The sequence below is a fragment of the Podarcis muralis genome, chromosome 1 (assembly GCF_964188315.1).
Source record: "Podarcis muralis chromosome 1, rPodMur119.hap1.1, whole genome shotgun sequence".
NCBI classification, from domain to species: Eukaryota; Metazoa; Chordata; class Lepidosauria; order Squamata; family Lacertidae; genus Podarcis; species Podarcis muralis.
This window is the reverse complement of record NC_135655.1, coordinates 59,850,787-59,869,042: the sequence shown is the minus strand read 5'-3', so window position 1 is coordinate 59,869,042 and position 18,256 is coordinate 59,850,787. Positions and strand designations below refer to the sequence as shown.

The 18,256-nt window shown below is 45.6% G+C and overlaps 1 protein-coding gene across 1 annotated transcript in view; it reads right to left on the bottom strand.

Moving 5' to 3' along the window:
- The window catches only part of SLC6A5 (solute carrier family 6 member 5), a 68,210-nt gene extending 54,907 nt beyond the window's left edge, over window positions 1-13,303 (bottom strand). Inside the window, exons 1-5 of the mRNA XM_077929015.1 lie at window positions 13,280-13,303; window positions 11,694-12,200; window positions 7,046-7,190; window positions 3,126-3,257; window positions 1,440-1,613 (exon numbers count right to left, since the gene is read on the bottom strand). Coding sequence (XP_077785141.1) covers window positions 1,440-1,613; window positions 3,126-3,257; window positions 7,046-7,190; window positions 11,694-12,200; window positions 13,280-13,303 — 982 coding nt within the window. The remainder of the gene's footprint in view (window positions 1-1,439; window positions 1,614-3,125; window positions 3,258-7,045; window positions 7,191-11,693; window positions 12,201-13,279) is intronic.
- Window positions 13,304-18,256: the final 4,953 nt, after the last annotated feature.

Below are 18,256 nucleotides of genomic sequence, written 5' to 3'. Positions count from 1 at the left end.
CCCTATAACCAAACTTTTCTTTTGTAGGGGATTGCATTCTCTTTCATTACATGAAGATTTAGCTGTTGTGGTCAACAGCTAGCACTGATTCAGGAGTATCAGAAAGCTGACATTGCCACCAAGGGAAAAACCCTCCTTTTTAAAGTGCCAACTAACATCTGCTCTAACATGGACTCTTAAAGTAAAAAATAAATAAATAAAAGTTGTCATGTTTTTAGTGAGATTTAATGAGGCTTCTGAGCAATCCTGGGTATCTTTCCCAAAGAAAGAAAGACAGGATAGTAAAGTTTTCATAAACAACTAAATGAAAATATGGAAGTCATATGGAAATATGTCAGACTATGTGACCAAAGCCACACTTTGGAATCTTGAACCTTAATCCAAATTGTTGGGGGCCAAAATGTCCCCCCACTTTTCATTGTGCAACTCACATGTAGACCTACAGGTCACAAATTTCATAAATGTCATACATATTTCAGCCAGTTCCCACTTACTGTTTTCCTCAAAAACAGAATGCACTCTGTGGAATACAGTGTGACACCACTGGTAGTTTGTTACTGTACCTGACTTAAATGATAAAGATGCATATATATATGCTGCATCCGTTTTATTCCTATTTGTGAGTGAATCCCGCACATCCCCAGTGCACAGTGGTATATCCTGTTTGAGGCTTTGCATGAAATCTAGTTAGCCTTGTTTGCAAGTATTAATGTCACCCCAAGAGAAGACTGAAAGTAAGAAGTGTTTACCACAACAATCTCTGGTAAACCATGGCCTGATCTATAGAAGTGGAAGATGCATGCAATAAATGTTACTGATTCAATTTCAGCTCTGGGTCAAGGAGGCTGGAATTCTTGACATCCTTTCCTGTGAGTAATCCCCACTGAACACAGTGAGACTAATTTCTGAGTAAGCATTGGAATGCACCACTAATTAGATCTATTTAGTGCTGCTGCTGCTGCTGCTTCCAATAAATTAGTTCTGCAATTATTATTATTTTTTTAAAGGATAATCCTGCTTCCCAGAAATACTGTACTCCAAAATCAGTTTTCCAAAAAAGCAGTAAAGTTGACAGGCATGTGCTGGGTAATATCACTGCATTCTCCATTTGTGGAGCACTGTAGTCCTGACTGGGTGAGTTGAATTGTGGAAAATTGATGTAAATATGGTTTTGCCTTGAGTTGGACACAGTTGGCCCTTTGGATTCCTTTCTTCTATGGTTTGCAGTATATTGTGAAGTTACTATGGCACTATGTTGGCAGAATCAATAAGCAGATAAGGAAGTCTAAATGAAGGTGTGAAAAGTTGGTGTAATTGCAGAATTCATTTTTACTACAAACATTTACAATAGAGACATACTTGAGAATACTCATTGCTCTATATTTTAAGGCAGAATGGTCATATATACAGATTTGAAGGAAAAGCATACTCTAACTTACCTAATAAAAGTTTGTTTTTATCTCTACAATCCGGTGTGTTCCATGGATTGTTACACGAAGCCCAAGGTAACACTTGTACAAGGGATGCAAAAAGGTAGAAAAGTGTGTAGCACAATATAATATTGTAATATATGGCTATTAGGACAGAGATAATCAGCATAGCAATGCCACAGCCTGAAAAAAAAAGAGAGGATCAAGGATCAGGGAGGATCACAATTTAAACTACTAAAAATACATAGGCTTGTATCCAAATAGTTCATACACAGAGTAGAGCAAAGGAAATTAATGGACCTAAACTTGCCACATCCCATAATTTGTATGGGTTTACTCTGAGTAGGGCTAACATTGAATATCATCCAGAGTGAACTAAAGGATAACATTGAGGCTTCCTAGGCATATACAACATGAACACATTTTAGTTTAAATAGCATCTTATTTTTCAGGCATTTTCTTTTATTACTGAAAATAGTTCAACACGCCATGCAGCTCAATCCTATCTATTTTTAAGTGCCCCTGAATTCAGCTTGGCTTTCTCCCAAGAAAATGTTGTGCTGGAATGTAATTCATAGTGCTTAACAGAATATTTTTGTCTTGGCACAAAATCCATCTAGGATTGCCATATAAGAGGGCAGTGGAGCTGTCACCCCATTCTTGAAGACCACACGTGATTTATTACTTTATGGGATCTACATTTAAAGGATAAATGCTTTCTACATTAATATCAGCACTCTTGCTTCTACAAAAATAATATTTTCATTATCTTGATTGATCTTGGATTGAATCTTTCTATGTTCCAAAGTAATATCTAATTCTGCATCATGGGATTATAATGATAAGTCGTCACTTAGTTCTTTGCCTTGCTGGATTGTATAATGCTTTGATTACTCAATAAAGTTTCTTTTTTAATGCTTTTAAAATACACTGTTCTGTTGCAATTCCCTAAGAGTGTCAGAAGAGCCTGCTGGCTCAAGCCAATGACCCATCCAGCTCAGAATCCTGTTTTCACAGGGGACAATCAGATGCGTAAGATGCATACCTACAAGCAGGACCTGTACACCAGAGCACTCCATCCTGCATTTTCCAGCAACTAGTATTCAGGAAAAACATACTGCCTCTGACCATGGAAGCAGAGCAGAGCCATCAGGCAAGTAACCATCGATAGCCTAATGCCCTCCACCAATTTGTCCAATTATCTTTCAAAGCTTCTTCTCATTTCATGTCAGTACATTTGTCACCACCACACCAGCCAACATGAACCTTGAAACAGCTCTCCCCAGTGCTGCCTATACAAGGGAAGTGGGAAAGTACCATGCGGCATGGTATGTGTGAGATATTTAGCACTGAAGGGAAGTGCTATTTTCTTATGAGACGTACGTGACACCATAAAAGTGATGCAGCCGTGGAATGCTCTCCTCCTGCTGGGAAGTGCAGCATGGATCCACTAAAGCAGAAAAGTGCTGCATTACTACTACATCAGTCATTGCAAGGTCACCTCAAGGTCAAAGTCAGATTGCAGCGCATCAGCCACTGTTCTCGTAGCAGTGCCACACAGAGGAGAACCCATGTCATCTCTCTTGCTTTGAACTGAAGGAAAACCATGATCTCCAAGTTAAAAAGACACACACACACACACATACCATGCACACAAAATGCCACAGGACAAGGCATTGTTTCTGCTCAGCTCACCTTGTAAGGCAGGGATGGCTTTCCAAACAGACACAGGTCCCTGACTAGCAAACTGCCCCAGAGAAACCTCCAGGAAGAAGATGGGGACCCCAGCCAGAGCCAACATTGTCAAATAGGGAATAAGAAATGCACCTAATGGAAGAAGAGAATACAGATCTCAGGGATAGCATGGGTGGGAAAGGGCACAGCCCTGACATTTTGTAGCTGTTCTGTTTTGTGCATTGCAAAAGCACTTTACAATCCTCCTCCCCGCCCCAAACCCCTGCAGAGCAATACCAAACTTTTTGAAACTAATGTATTTCCTGTTTAGAAACCCTTCGCAGAGATGCTTTGTCGGCAGAAAGCAGGGCTCTCTCCCTTGGGAAAGCTTTGCATGTTGGTCAGATTGGCAGAAGGTATTTTCATGCCCCATAAAACCCACAGTTATAATTACCAGGGCATATTAAAACAAAATTAGGCTGATCCTAACAATCCTTATTTTGAAGGTAAAGAAAGCAGGCTAAAGAAAACACATTGGTGCCCACTCCTAATATCTACCCAGAAGCAGCCCCACTGAACTCTGTACGGGTTACTAAGACTGCATCCACGAGACTTCCAGTTCAAGGGGTAAACCTGTGTATACAGATGGTTGTCAATCCTATTAGATTTAGTGGAACTTAATTTCCTGGCAAATACGTGCCAGATCTCAGCCTGTGCAGGGCTGTTCCCCCTTCTAGCCACCTCGACAAAACCTGCCTTGTTCAGTTCAACCGCTCCTGACCCGCCTTCTCCTTGGGGCATATTATGGATTTGCTTCTGCACCGTGTCAAACAAGGCTGACTGTTCGGAGTGGAAATGGCTGCCAGACTTGCTGCAGGTGGTGCAGCTAATTCAATTACTACTCATAATTTCTCTCATCATCACCTACAACTGCGTCTCAGGGCTTCCTGGAGTGTGTCCTGGGGAAGGAAAGTCAGCGTTGTTTTTAAGAGGGGCGGATGAGGGGGTGGGGATCGCGCTGGAAACAGCCGGCTCCTAATTTCAAATTTTAAAATAAATCACGTTGGGATGGCATTTATGCATTTGACAATGAATTCTTCCCAGCAACTGTGTTCGTTACTTGTATAAAATACAGCCCGCAGCCGCTGCTGTGATGTGGTTGACTCACATTAGGAGGGAAGCTCAGCAAACCTGGACTCCCCACGCTGAGACTGCTGTTCAGAATTCTGTTGTGAAATCGAAATCAGGAGAGCTTTGCAATGATGCCAAAAAGACAAATCATTTGCGCTGGACCAGGGACTGCGCCTGCGCAAACTTGAGACGCAGCGCCTTAATCTGCCTGTTCTGTTACCCATATTTGGGAGAGATCCTCAATGAACTCGGTAGAATATATTTCTGGGTATACTGGCTTCGGATTAGGTACAATAAGTGCGTCTGTGTGGTTTCTTTCGATCCCACTGAATTGGGAATAAATTTACTGAGATCCCAAAGCACATGTGTTCAGGATTTCAGCCCTAACCCGAATTCAGCAGCAGTTTGGCTAAATGGCATGTTGGGTAAATCACGTGTATGGAATAATGATGATTAATTAATATATATATCGGGTATTGATAAAAAATACACCCTGGAAACCTTGAGGTTTAGAATAACCAGAGTTGAGTCCCCCCCCCCCCCGTTTGAAATTGAATCATAATAAACAACCACTTCTTGTAGATTCTGAGACAACCACATGTTTTTGTTTTATGTGAAGTTGAAAGTTTTCTCCAAAACTGCAAAATCCTGTGATTTCACACAGAAAAAGCTCAGCGGGTGGAGCATCTGCTTCGTATGCAGAGGTCCCACGTTCACGCCTCGGCATCTCCAATTGGGGCTGGGAGGAAACCCCGCCTGAAATCCTGGGTTGCTGCTGCCAGTCAGTGTAGACAATACTGAGTTAGATGGGCCAGTGGTTTAGACTCAGTATGTGGCAGCTTCCTATGTTCCTAAGAAAGGTGACTTTTGTGGTGTTGGGTGTACTGACTACATGAATGACAATGGGTAAACTAAACAGTGATAGTGGGCTATATATGCACCGAGACATACAAACGAGAAAAATATGTTAACATGCAGCGTTCAGCAGAAGGTGAAGAATTGCCGTTTAGGCTTAGTCCAATTAATCAGAGCGGGAAAATTATATGCACTTTTTCGCTCATGAAATTCTAATATCTGTAAGGCTGGTCTTGTTTTCTCTATATGTAATATACGGGTTGGATAGGAAATCGCCAAACTCCGATAGTAATTAAAGCAACGTCGAGATTCATGGCAATAATGCACTATGAGAAAGCCGGAATGTTTTAAATGCACATTCTACTATTTTCGTTTGTGATTGTGAGAAGTATGTTACATCTCTTTCATTTCTGAACGGGGGGGGGGGGGAGAATCATTTTGTTTTAGGCATTGTCTAATTCTAATAAATGAAAATAGTTTTATCTTTGTGGTTTCCCAGTTTGGATGTTGCCCCCCCCCCTTTACTGTAGTCAAAACTGGTGGGAAAATATTTCCAAAATAGGGGTTTTTTCCCCCATAAAGCAAGAAGGTTCGGTGGACGGGACTGGTAAAAATTCTCACGCAGTTTTTCGGAGCTTGATTGCCGTATCAACTATATTTTGTTTTATTTTTCAGAGAGGTCGGTAGAAAGCTTTACTGTCTCTTCACTTTCCAGACTCTAGTCCCTAATCCGTTGCCTGTTTATTTTGAAGTTCCCAAAAGAAGGAAGAAAAGCTGTTTGGGGAGGACAATTTGGAGGGAACAAATAGTCGGAAGGGAAAGGGCTAAGGCAGCAGACACTTCTCCGCCCCCTCCGTTCAAATTGGCAGCCCCCCCCCATGCTTTTCAGTTTAAAGTGGGCTTCGGGAGACCTTGCACCTCTAGCGTACAGTTTGGGCCCCAAAGGGTCCCATTAGTTCAAGAGGGCTGGTTTCTTAATGACTGCGTCGAATTGCAACCATGATCATCTGCATGCAGACTCTTTCCGAAGGATTTGCTGCGAAAATCTGCTCTCGCTTGATTTGCTCTTTGAAATGATTGCCTCGCTCCCTTTACTTCGAGGTAGTCACCCCGAAACATTTGGAAGAATAAAAGATCTCCAACGCTTGTTTACTCAGAAGCAAGTCTCGCTGAGCTCAGCTGGGTGCACAGCTGGAAGATCGCAGCCGATCCTAAGCATGCATATTTGGAAGCAGATGTCATCGTTTCAAAAGAGATCCATCCATCACTCCTTCAGTCCTTTTATGTTTTGTTTATGTATACTGTACATTCTGTTAGGTTTCGCCAAGGTCAGTTTCAGCAGTGGCGGAGCTTCACTGCAGACCTTAAACCGAACGATTTGCTTTTAACTGATAACATAGAATGGCACACTTGTCGTCCGCATCGGGTGGAATAAAGACCTTACTCCGGGTCACTAATGCGGATTAGAATTTACTTCACCCGCAAGCATGCCTTGAAGTCTATTTTGTTCATTCTTCACGCAACGCAGATTATAGGATAGGGGCGTGATATGGGGTGCTTAATGGATACTTCTAACATAAGGTGAAGTAACCTTTCCTATGAACACCAAGATCAAGAGATAATCTCGCTTTTTAACCCAGGGGCATCGATTTCTCTGGCTGCCCCTGTTTTCTAGAACAGGGCTTGCGGGTTTCCGAAGATGGACAGCTTCTAACCCCGCCCCCTGTCCCGCCCCTTCCCCCCTCGCCATCAGCAGCACCCACCCCTTTGCTTCTAAGGCACTGGCTGAAAGCCCGATCCAGAAACCAGAGGGAGTGGGGAACTCGAATTTAAGCTGACTGAGGAAGCAGTTTACGTTCAAGCTCGGCGCTCCGTTTAACCCGGCTGGTGGATCAAAGGCCCCAGCGCTACCCCTTTCTGAACTGCAGGGTGTAAAAAGAGAGGAAAATCCATACCTCCCCCATTCTTAAAGGCCAGGTACGGGAACCTCCAGACATTGCCCAGCCCTACTGCATAACCCACCATGGAGAGGATGAAGTCCAGCTTGCTAGACCAGTTTCCCCGGGCTTTATTTTCGTCCCCTTCATCCTCCTCCTCCGGCTGGAGGGAGACAGAAACAGAAACACAATTACATCGACGCGATAGCACACAACGAGTTCAGATGCGGGATGTCTGAGCTGCCATCCCTAGGCAAACTGCACCGCTGTAGTTGCAGTAGTAATTGGTTTTATATTTATATACATAATAATAGATTATTATTCTTATTCATCAGTCCATACAATAAACACAAGAAAAATAGCAAGAAAATACAGAGGTCTTGAGTTTAGGGGACCCTTGAGAGCTACAGCATTTAATCGTGGCGTGGGGAAAGAATGAACTGAAAATGTCCTCTAGGAAAGTTAGAGGTGATTCACTCACACAGGTCCTTCGCTGGGAATCTTAGGACTCGCTGATCTGCAGTTGGTTCTGTCACAAAACAAGAGAAAGCCCCAGGCACTTTTAAGTCCCCTTGTTGAAATCGACGAGAGTTTAATAGACGTGACTTCTGATCATGTCCTCCTCCGAGTTTGAGGTCATAAGATGATCCCTGGCCAGCTTCCCTGCCTGCACCCCCCACGTGTGAATGTGGAAGGCAAACTCCAGTGGCATTTGGAGCAAACATGCCCTGGGCAGGAATGGGAAGAAGATTAGAACAAAAGCGGAAAACCTGAGAGTGCCTAAGGCGAGACCGAGTTGCGCCGAGGGTCCCACTTCAAGGCTTCATGTGGCTGAGTTAAGCAGTAAGCGATTGGGAGAGGCGAGCTGGCGCCCTAATGACTCGCGCCGGCTGTCTGCTGCGCACAGCGCTTTTGGGAGCATTTGCCCGGGGCGCGTGAACTGTCCCCCTGGTCGTTTGCCATCCCTCAACCCCCAGTTACCACACGGTCCATTCTCCCTCCAGTCACTGCTTAGGGAAAGAAGAGCAGCGAGGCGGGATGGGGCTGTGTGTGTGTGTGTGTGTGTGTGTGTGTGTGTGAGAGAGAGAGAGAGAGAGAGAGAGAGAGAGAGAGAGAGAGAGAGAGAGACGCGCTTGAACTTACTGAAGAGCTAAAGAAAGCGGGGAAAGAGGCCTGTGGCGATGAGAAGCGCCGGTTTGGCGCTGGGCTGGGACCACACAGCTTCAGTCATACGCAGGGGCGACGCTTCGGTGGAGGAGCTCGGCCGAGGGGAGGAGGCAAAGCATTTTTCGGGGGGAATGTCCTCCTGGAGACCACTTGAAGGCACTGGCGACGCTACCAGACCCAACTCGGGGCTTGGTGAACCCGAACGGGAGCGCGCGAGGTGATGGAAGTTCAGCCTAAGTAAACTCGCCACACACGCGCGGGCGCGCGCGCCGCTGGGGAGGGTCCCGAAGTCCTAAGAAAAGTCTGTCCTGAGGAGAAGGAGGAGGAGATTCAGGCTTCCTCAGCTTCGCTGGGATACAGCAGCAACCACGTCATGACGCACGACCTGCGCGCTGGCCTTTGGTTCGACCCGCCAGGGCTGAGTGGCCGCCATTGTCTTCTTCCAGGCCTAGGCCGCCCCAGGGCCTTGGATGTCCCCTGTCCGCAAGGCACAGCCCCTCTGTCACTGAAGGGCTGAAAGTTTCCCTTTCTGGACGAATAGGCAACTCCTAAGGGCCGAGGCGAGGGATCTTCGCCCCCGTTAAATATTGGGGGGTGGCGCTGCTTCCCTAAGTTGAGGGGCATTTGCCATTCAAATACTGTGCGCGCACCGTGTCATATGATCGATTATGTGGGGCCGGTCCTACTCCTTCCTCGCCAATATTTTGCTCAAATTGGCGCCTTTGAGCCCAGCGGTTCATCGGGACTGCGGGGAGAAAGGATGAAGGTTCTCTTCCCCACGGACCCGATCCTGCTCCCTCCCACGAACACAACACCCGCGCGCGGCTTGGCAGATACAGTGTGATCAAGCGGTGCGCCGATTGTCGAAATCAAATAGATCAGATGTAATAAAAGTTGCGGCCCTGATATGTAAACTCCGCCGCGACTGAGGGCGAATGAGTCCTTGGCTTGAGGTTAACTGTAGCCGGTGTGGTGTGGTGTAGTGGTTAGAGCAGTGGTTCCCAACCTTTTTTGGCCATGCCCCACCTAAGCATCTCTAAAATCTTGATTGCCCCTCCCATATAATTCTTATTCAAAAAGTGAACTCCTATTCACGTGGAGGAAGCCATTAACTTGGTCTAAACATTCTCGAATTGCCCCCCCCTTAAAAATCAAATTGCCCCCCTGTGGAGGGTGTGCCCCATGTTGGGAACCACGGGGTTAGGGCTTCCGGCTTCGATCTGGGAGACGAGGCTTCGAATCCCTGACCTTGGGCCGAACATTATCGCTCCAAACTGACCTCACAGGGTTGCTGTGTGAAGATAAAATGGAGAGAGGAAGAAGCAAATACGCCAACTTGAGGTGCTTGGAGGAAAAGCGGAAGATAAATTTAATTTTAAAAGTGTACGAACTCAGTTCTTTTTTTCTTTAGTTGGACACCAGTTTGCATTGTAGGGAGGGCAAAGAGGACACTGTGTCAAACTGTAGATTATCCGGAAACGGGTTAAAAAATACCCACTTTCTCGTGGGTAGCAGGAATCAAATCGCAAGAATGAACAAAAAATGCACCGCGGGGACTGAATCTTCAGATTTGCTCGCTACTTAGGCAACGTGGTCCACCACATGCAGCTGAGCCCACAAATGAACCATCTCGATCTAACTTAGCGGAATTTCTGAAAAGTAACCCAATGTTGTTCCTCTGAGCACTGACACTTAGATCGTTTGAAATCGTAGTGATGAAACTTAATTGTGCTAAGTGGGCGGATATATCTGTCCTTCACTCGAGAACATGTGATAACGGCATTCTGAAAAGTGAACACCTTTGCGTTTGATAGCTTCTCACGCGAAGCTTCCACCGTAACCTTCAGTGGTTCTAATGTACAGTCAAATCCGGTTTTGCAAACCACAATAATGTACATGGCCTTAACTGCACATCTTAAGCCCACGGGGAGCCAACCACATAATCTGATGTCTTTGCACTTGTACTGCTCATGAGGGAGCAGTAAGATGCTGTCTTCACGACCAGAAAAGCAGTCAAACGGACACCTTAACCGAGACTATAGATGCGCTGCTCCGAATTGTGTGAATGCGGACGGGAGGGCGCAGCATGCTCTACTCCGCACCAACCCCTTCAGAGCGGAGAAAGACAGCGCTGCCTCTAGCCGTGGACGCCTCTGTTTCTTAGCAGAGGCCACTGTCTTGCCAGGGTACCAGGTGCGCGCTTTCACCAGCCCGGCCCCATTTCTACATCACACCGCAGTGCCCGGGACTTGCTCACTGACCCCGAGTGACGATTGAACTGTCTGAGATGGAGTGATTGATCACAGAGCCCGGGCCCGGTGGGGCTTCGAGCAGAGGGCCTGCTACGGTTGGCTCTTTGCTTGGGTGGTTTTTTGTTGTTCGCTTTGATTGCCTTCCCCGTTTGCTCGACAGGCAAGAGCGCTCCCCAAGGGTCCCTTTTGGACAGCGGCGCTGGGGACGCTCAGAGCCGGGAAGGAAGAGTGAACTTTGGCAAACTGGAGTCGCAGCTACAAATGCTCCTCTGAGGGGGAGGGGGACTCTTCTCGCGCACGTGCCAGAGAAAGAGATCGGGTTAATTAGGTTAATCAGCTATGAATAGCGCTCAGACAAAGCGGTGCAAGGTAATGAGTATTTTTCGATTGGAGGTGGCAGGTCCCGCCGCAGCAAACGACAAGAGGCCAATGGGACTTAATCCGTTTTTGTTATGGTTTCTCTCTGCCAAGCTAGCTAGAGATACATAATCACAGAAGTAGGTGGAAATATACATACGCCCGTGTGTATTACAATTGTCATTGCCCACCAAAACCTTAAGAATGGGTCGGCTAAGAAATTAATAAATACTCATATTTGTTTGCTTTTGCGTGTCAGTTTCCCTCCACCCTCCCAGACTCAGGCGAATACTGTATGACTTTTTGCGCAGTTGATTGGAAGGAAATATGTGTGCGTTGAACAGGGTAGTTACGCAGTTAGTCTCAGGATGTTTACTCGGAAGTAAGTCCAGCCTGTTCAATAGACTTACTCAGCAACAGGGAAACATTTTAGCCAAGTTCTATTTCGCCTTATAGATCGATTTCCCTTTTCGCGCTCCAGTGTCCAATAATGACCACATTTTATGATCTGTTGGAGGAGATCCACTTCCCTTCTCCTAATTGGTGCCTGAGCCCCAGGAAGGAGAGAGAAGAGTTATTTCAAGTCTTTGTGCTTAAGAGAGAAGAATAACTAGATCATCATTGTCATCATTTCCAGACCCTCGTTTTCCTTCTTTCTACTGCACGCAGGAGGAGGACTATTTTCAAGATCGCTCACTGCCAAGCCTAAATCTGATTTAGTATACCCGAAGTTTCTATTAGGGATGCATTTTACGTGGAAAGTGGCATTGGTGGGCATCCGCCTATGTTCAAACCACTTGTGTTAGATCCGAAAAGGCATGGGGTGGGGAAGACAGAGAGAGGCAGAGACAGAGAGAAAGAGAAGGCAGTAACAGGGGGAAACGACTTACCTCAGTGACCGCACGGCCAGGGAGAACAGACGTGATCCCATCTGTGCCCAAGACCACGGTGCTCTGGCTCATGTTCACCCAAGCGCCCTTGGCATTGTTTTGCTCCAGTGTGCTCTTACCAATACTTTGATTAGCTTCCCCGTCTGTGCTTTGCAACGGGGGGATTTTGCAAGGGGCAATGTGGGCCTGGAGGGTGTTCCCTGCGCTGGGGGCGTTCTTGAGAGGGAAAGGGTCTATAGAGTCTTGCACGGGGGCGAGTTTGCAGATGCCAACTTTGGTCCTCTCGGAATCATTTGCCTTGGCTTCGTCGGGTGGCAAAGTTTTGTTGTCGCTGGAGAGAGCGGTGGCGACTTCGGACAGCTGGGACGGGACTTGGGAAGGCAGGTTCTGCGGGTGCTCCGTCTCGGGGCTGTTCCTTATCATCCCGGCGCTTTCCAGTGGCCCAGAGGCGGCTGACTCGGGGCTGTTCACCAGCTGTTTGCTCATCTCCTTTTGACTGGCGTAATCCTGAAAGAGCAGAGGCACATTGAAAAGAGTGAAGCAAAAGCGGACCTGCCACAGGACAAGGGGCCCGTCCCTGACATAAAGTGTTTGTATTGTGGTTGCACTGCTAAAGATAATCGCGAAGGCGTCGCAGCAGATCACGTTTAGGCAGCCCTCCCCTCGCTAATCTTCATACTGTAAGCTAGAACTGCATCGGCGCCCTCAGATTCCAGTATTAGATAGATGCAATATCGCTTCCAGCTCTCTGCTTGCAAACCTCCTTGATTTTCTCATCACGACTGTCGGATGCTCTTTTCTCCTAGCACCATTGTAGAAAGATTCTTTAATTTTACGCCCCATTTCCTTTCTGTCATTCAGCAATGCACACTAGCTTTGGATTGGGGGGGGGGGGGTCGGCATTCTGCCTTCGATGCAGCTAGCGAGACATAGCTCAATAATATTGGTTCCTATATTCCCCAAGTAATGATTTTTCTCAATAATTTAGTCTAATGGTAGAAAAAAGAAAAGGTCTGCAAGAAGCGTTAAAGGCACATTATCTATTACAACAAATGCTAAACTGTATTTTCTGAAATTCCAATCCTCAGCATGTTACTCAGAAGTAAATGGGATTTATTTCTCATTCAGCACAGGAAAATCTAGAGGTTTATTTTTTAGGCCGCAATTCTATACTATACTATTACTATACCATACTATACTATACTTGGGAGTAAGTCTCGGTTAACACAAAATGGCTGAGTCGGCATGTATAGTATTGCATTGCTAATATTTAAGACGCCTGTACTGTACCAGTATCAAATATTGGCCACATTCTTCCAACCTGTGTTTTAACTTTTTACATCTCTTTTTACATCTCTTAATCCTTTTGAAGGTGTGTGTTATAATAAACAACGGTGCTAACTAAAATCACACAACTTTAGAAAGTCACATTTTGCTGCCCTTAAGAGAATAACCCTTTACGATGCTGAAAAGCAAACACGTAGGCAGTTTCTTGTCCGCATTTGGATTTCAGGGTCGAGAACCCTCAAAACGCGCTTAATTAATAACTGCAGCTGCAGAACTTCAGTAAAGAAAGCAAATTTTACTCTTGCACTGAAGTACACCCACATTTTTGCATGTCCTCCCCACTTTTCCTTCCCACTGCCGCTTTAGTATATAGAGGAATGCGGAACGCTCTCTACACAGGAATGTGGACGTTCAGGACCCTGGACAGTGCCAACGCCTCCACTCGTCCCCTCCCCACTGCAGTCGACACTTTCCCAAGTCTAACAGTGCGCTGCTTATGTAGGTATGTTCCATTGAGAAGCATCTTCCACTTTGTACAGTGGGGCTCACTTTCAAGGAAGTGTATTCAGGACTGCAGGCTGAACCACATCCCCAAACTTAATTTGCAGCCACTTTTCATTTTAAGAGTAAAATGCAATTCCCCTCCAGCCTAAACATTCCCAAAAGAAACAGAAAAAGAGGGGGAAACCCAGAGCACCATCACTTACCATGTCTAAAGTAGCATCAGATAGAACCCGCAGAGGTAAAAACAGCAGCACAGGCAAAATGGGTAGACTGGGTTTTGCTCCGGCAAGACCAAAGCTTTCTATACCTCCGTGGGAAAGACTGGGTTTGCGTCAGTGCATAGCAAGGTGCCCTTCGTATGACATTTTCTTGATAATACGAGCTTGATAAATCATTACCCTTGGATTCGGATTTTAAAGGGACAACAAGAAGCCTGCGCGCCGGCTCGCTGTCACTCAGGCAGCGGTTAGGATTACGTGTTCGGTGTGACTCATTGGGGAGGGGGGGATATGCTGAATAAGCCAAGCCCAACGAAAGCAGAACTTTCTTGCTGGTAATTAGAAAAAGAACATGTGAGGAACACGTCCTATTGCACCCAAAGCACAAACGCGAGCCGCGAAAGACCTCCCCGCCTCCGCCTCCCTCCTGCGAGCACCGCTCTACGTCTCCTTACGCTTCAAGCCAGAACCTCTGCAATGGACACACCCCATTCCACCACGTCTTTCGACTTTTTTTTTTTAGACGCTTCAGCCCGTGCGCCTTCTTCTCTCTGCCTTTCAGCTGCAGGCTGGCCACGGCAGCGTTTTGATTTAATGTAACAGATCTTCAGGAAAGGGGAGGAATCTCCCCTCTCCCGACTTCTGTCCACAAAACGCAACGGGAGACATAACACAGACGAAATCAACCCAAGCAGCTCAGCAATGTGTTAATATCCATCGAGGTCATCTTTAGGGCAGTGGGGTGAAGAGAAAAAGACATGCCGAGCATATTTGATGCGTTTAAAAAATGCTTGAGGTTGAGCAGGTAAGGAGGAACTGTTGGATCCAATCTTCATGCGCAAAGTTGAAGCGCCCTTTGGACAACTCTGCGCATCCTAGAGAATTCCCGAGATTCTCTAAGCAGCTCTGGCTCATTGTTTCCCATGTAGCTTCGATGTGTAAGTAAAAGCTTTAGTTACAGAACAGCAGCCGTAAAAGGAACACGATTATAATTTTTGCACGCTTCCCAAACTGGACAGTACAGGGTACATGCTGCGGTCCTAACAAGTCACTCTTATGAGGAAACAATTTCCCTTAAAATCAATGCAAACGCATTTAGGGTCAGCGTGAGTTTTGAACATGTATGTATGTATGTATGTATAGTGGCCTTGTGCACATTGTGGAAAAGAATATTTCACCCGCCTTTTATGTATCTCTGTGTATAAAATTATGAAATGCACACTTGCAATTTAAGAACACAAGCAATTTCCTGCTTCGTTCGATGCCCTTCAGATGTCTAGCACGGATTCCAACTGAAGACATTAGCGAACTTCTATTAACCCACATTATCTCAGAGCTGCAGCATCAGGTATGCTACTAAAAAGTTGGGCCGGCAGCTCTCTTGGCCTTTTAGGAGTCAGGCACACTTTAGGAGTTGAGGCACACTTGAGACTCAACCGCACTGAACAGTAGGACTTATTTCCGAAGGCACTGCTGTGTGCTTAAAAGAAAATAAAAATCGTGAATCAAAACATACGATTAAAAAAAAATTAAGAAAAATGTGGCCCGCTCACGCATATACAGCGGTGGTGGTGGGAGTATTTATCAGAACATAAATAAAATAATTTGTATCTTGCTTTGAAATGTTTTCCTTACTGTGTTTCTTACAGCGCAGGCTTGTACTCACTCAGAAGTGCGTTCAGTGGGGCTTACTCCTAGTTAAGAGTGTATAGGACTTCAGCTTTCAGCAAGAGTAAGTCCCATTGAATCCAATGTTATTTGCCTCTGAGAGCTTAACTATCCTATTGAAATCAACGCCATTTAAAAGCACCAAGCTGTAGCTGAATCGTGCCCAAGGTTTCAATTCAATTGCAGATACAGCTGTGGGTTACAGAACAGAGGTTTTTTTTTTTTACTTTTGGTGTCACCCAGACCCCCCCCCCCCCAATTAGAGTAATCCCTTTAAAATACATGAACTAAATTAAAAGAGACAAACCATCCATCTTAAAAAACTAGTGTTGTTTGTCACGGTTTCACTGTCCGGAGCAGGAGACTTCAATAAATAAGGTAGGGTTCGAACTACAGGAATCTGCTCATAAATTTCTGGCCATTTTAGCGCACTGTTAATTTATTAAATTTGAAAGTGGAACAATAAAGTAGTAACAACAATCTTTGTCTCCAGTGAAAAACACACCAGCAGAATTTTGTTAGCCACGTCGATGAATTGGAAGTGGAAATTCACATAATTGCAAATGGGTGATTAACTAAGTGAACTAGGAAGAGAGTTACAGGGTACTTTCCATGCTCATAACATTTAACTTTTCAGAGCTTCCTCCCGCCCCTCTTTCACACACTTTTTACCGAAGTCAAACCAGTTCATTAACGTCATTAGAAGTTGGCTGAAGAATAATATAGAGCTAGTTTTCCTATGCAAGAAGATCTCGGTAGTGGTTAAATTACACCCCCGAGCCTCCCCTCTCTCAGTATTCTCAAAACTAATCTTCGCAGCGCCCAAACTCACCCAACTACAACGCGCTGGTTCCACAAGAGAACCAAAGCAAGGAATGGTTGTAGCGCTTAAAGAAATGTAGGTGGAAATAGATTCATTTTGTCTCCAATGTAATCTAATTAGCTTTCATTTGTGCGGAGACATCCAGTGTATTATTCATCAGATTATTTTCTACACGAGGAAGAGTTAACAGGGAGTATCCCAAGCCCCTTTCTCCGCACTCTCTAAGGTGGTCCAATGCGCGTCTATTTGCGTCATATTTAATAAAGCGGACATCAGGCGCCAACAATTTCGTACTCATTGATCTTCTTGATTTGAAGGGATGTTATAAATAGCTAAACCTGGTAAGCGCTCCCTCCCCTTCTTTAACTCTCCACAACCTTTGCCCGTTGCTCATCAGCTCCCCCCTCCCTCTTTATTTAAACCTTTCTTCCTTTTGAGGGCAAGAAGGGCGGGCAACTGCGTTGCCGAGGGGGGCCTCGAACTCGCGTCATCCCAGCCCGCTGCAGAGAGGAGCTTCAGAGCAAAGACCGCGGCAAGAAGGACTCTCAGCGCTTGGTCTGTGCTCAAAGCGCCTCCTGCGTCCAGGGAGCCTTTTGTTTCCGCGTTGCTGCAGAGCGAAGAGGGCTGCCTATCTGGGATTTGCCTCTTTCCAGTCAAGTTCACGAGCGGGACTGTCCGCAACGGGAGTTAGAGGAGGAGGAGGAGCAGCAGCAGAGATTTAGGGACTGGCGCATCAGTGACTCAGAATCCTGCGGATTTAAACCGAAGCACTTGAAGTTTGAAGCGCACGGCGTAAATTCCTGCAAACAAAAGCGAGTCAAAGTCGTGCTGTTTTGCTACCACCGAAGGAGGCGTCTAGATCTGCACGAGCCCATCCGATACACAGGGGAGCAGCAAAACCAGGACTGGAGCCTTTCCCCTTGCACCCCTCGCCACAGCCGCAGTTGCGCCTCGAAGAGGAGAGAGCAATCTGTACATGCTCTTTGGTGCAGTGGAGGCGGGTAGAAGTGGGAGAAGGGGAGACGGCGGCTAGAGGGCCAATCTCTAGTAAACTCTGCGTCCCAGCTACAAAGTGTCAATTTCCACCCTTTTTTTATTAATTTTTTTTTATTTACAAAAGTGTGTGCAATGTCTCTCTCGTATTCTTTTTCCACGTAACATTTTTACAAACCAGTTTCATTTGTTGAGACATTAGGAAGAAAAGGGGGAAAGAGGTGGAGGGGGGCTATTTTTTTTTTTTAACCCTCGTGGGATGGACGGTTCTCTTTTTTTACTGCAGGGCTAGATAGATCTCCGTGCCAGCTTGAAAGGGTCCTGGCCTGGAAATGATTGGGAAGCGGGTGGACTACCTCTCCATATAGTCTACGTCGCTTAAAAAAATCCCTCCACACACTTATGGCAGATCTGCACCAACACTGCTGGCATTTCTTTCCTCTTTGTTAACAGGGAGCAAGAAGGAGCATGGGAAGTTGGCCAACGAAGCAGCAGTGGCTTTGTGCTGTGAAGGCAACCCTGTACAGACTGCTTATAGAAATTCTGGCTGAAAGTTGGCCACCATGGGAAGCAGCTTGCTGGAAGAGATGGGCGCTTCTGTTTTGATGACATGAAGAGGGTCAGATCCTCCTTAGAAGAAAAGAGGCAGCAAATAATAATAATAACAATCAATGTCTATTTGGCTGATGTTCAATGTTTTCATTTTTTTGTGCCTTTAGAATTCCCAGAATTTGGGCCCAGAATTGGAACCTTGATGCTGCAGCCTTCCTGAAACTGGGTGAATATGATAATATACCTGGATGGGAAACCACACTGGGAGGCCTATTTAAGAGAACATATTTGAAATAAGAGTAAGATTTTTTTTTAAAAAAAAATATTTTTTATTGAGTTTCTTTTCTTAAGGTCATAAACACAAGATTGGGGTAAGAAAGTACAAGAAACAAATACAAAACCGAAATAATGAAAAGATCATTACAATCCAATTTTCAGTAGTTTTTTCAATATTCCAAATGGACTTCCCCGCATCCTCCCGACTCTGCGTTCTTTGTAATAAAAGTTTCAGCAATTTG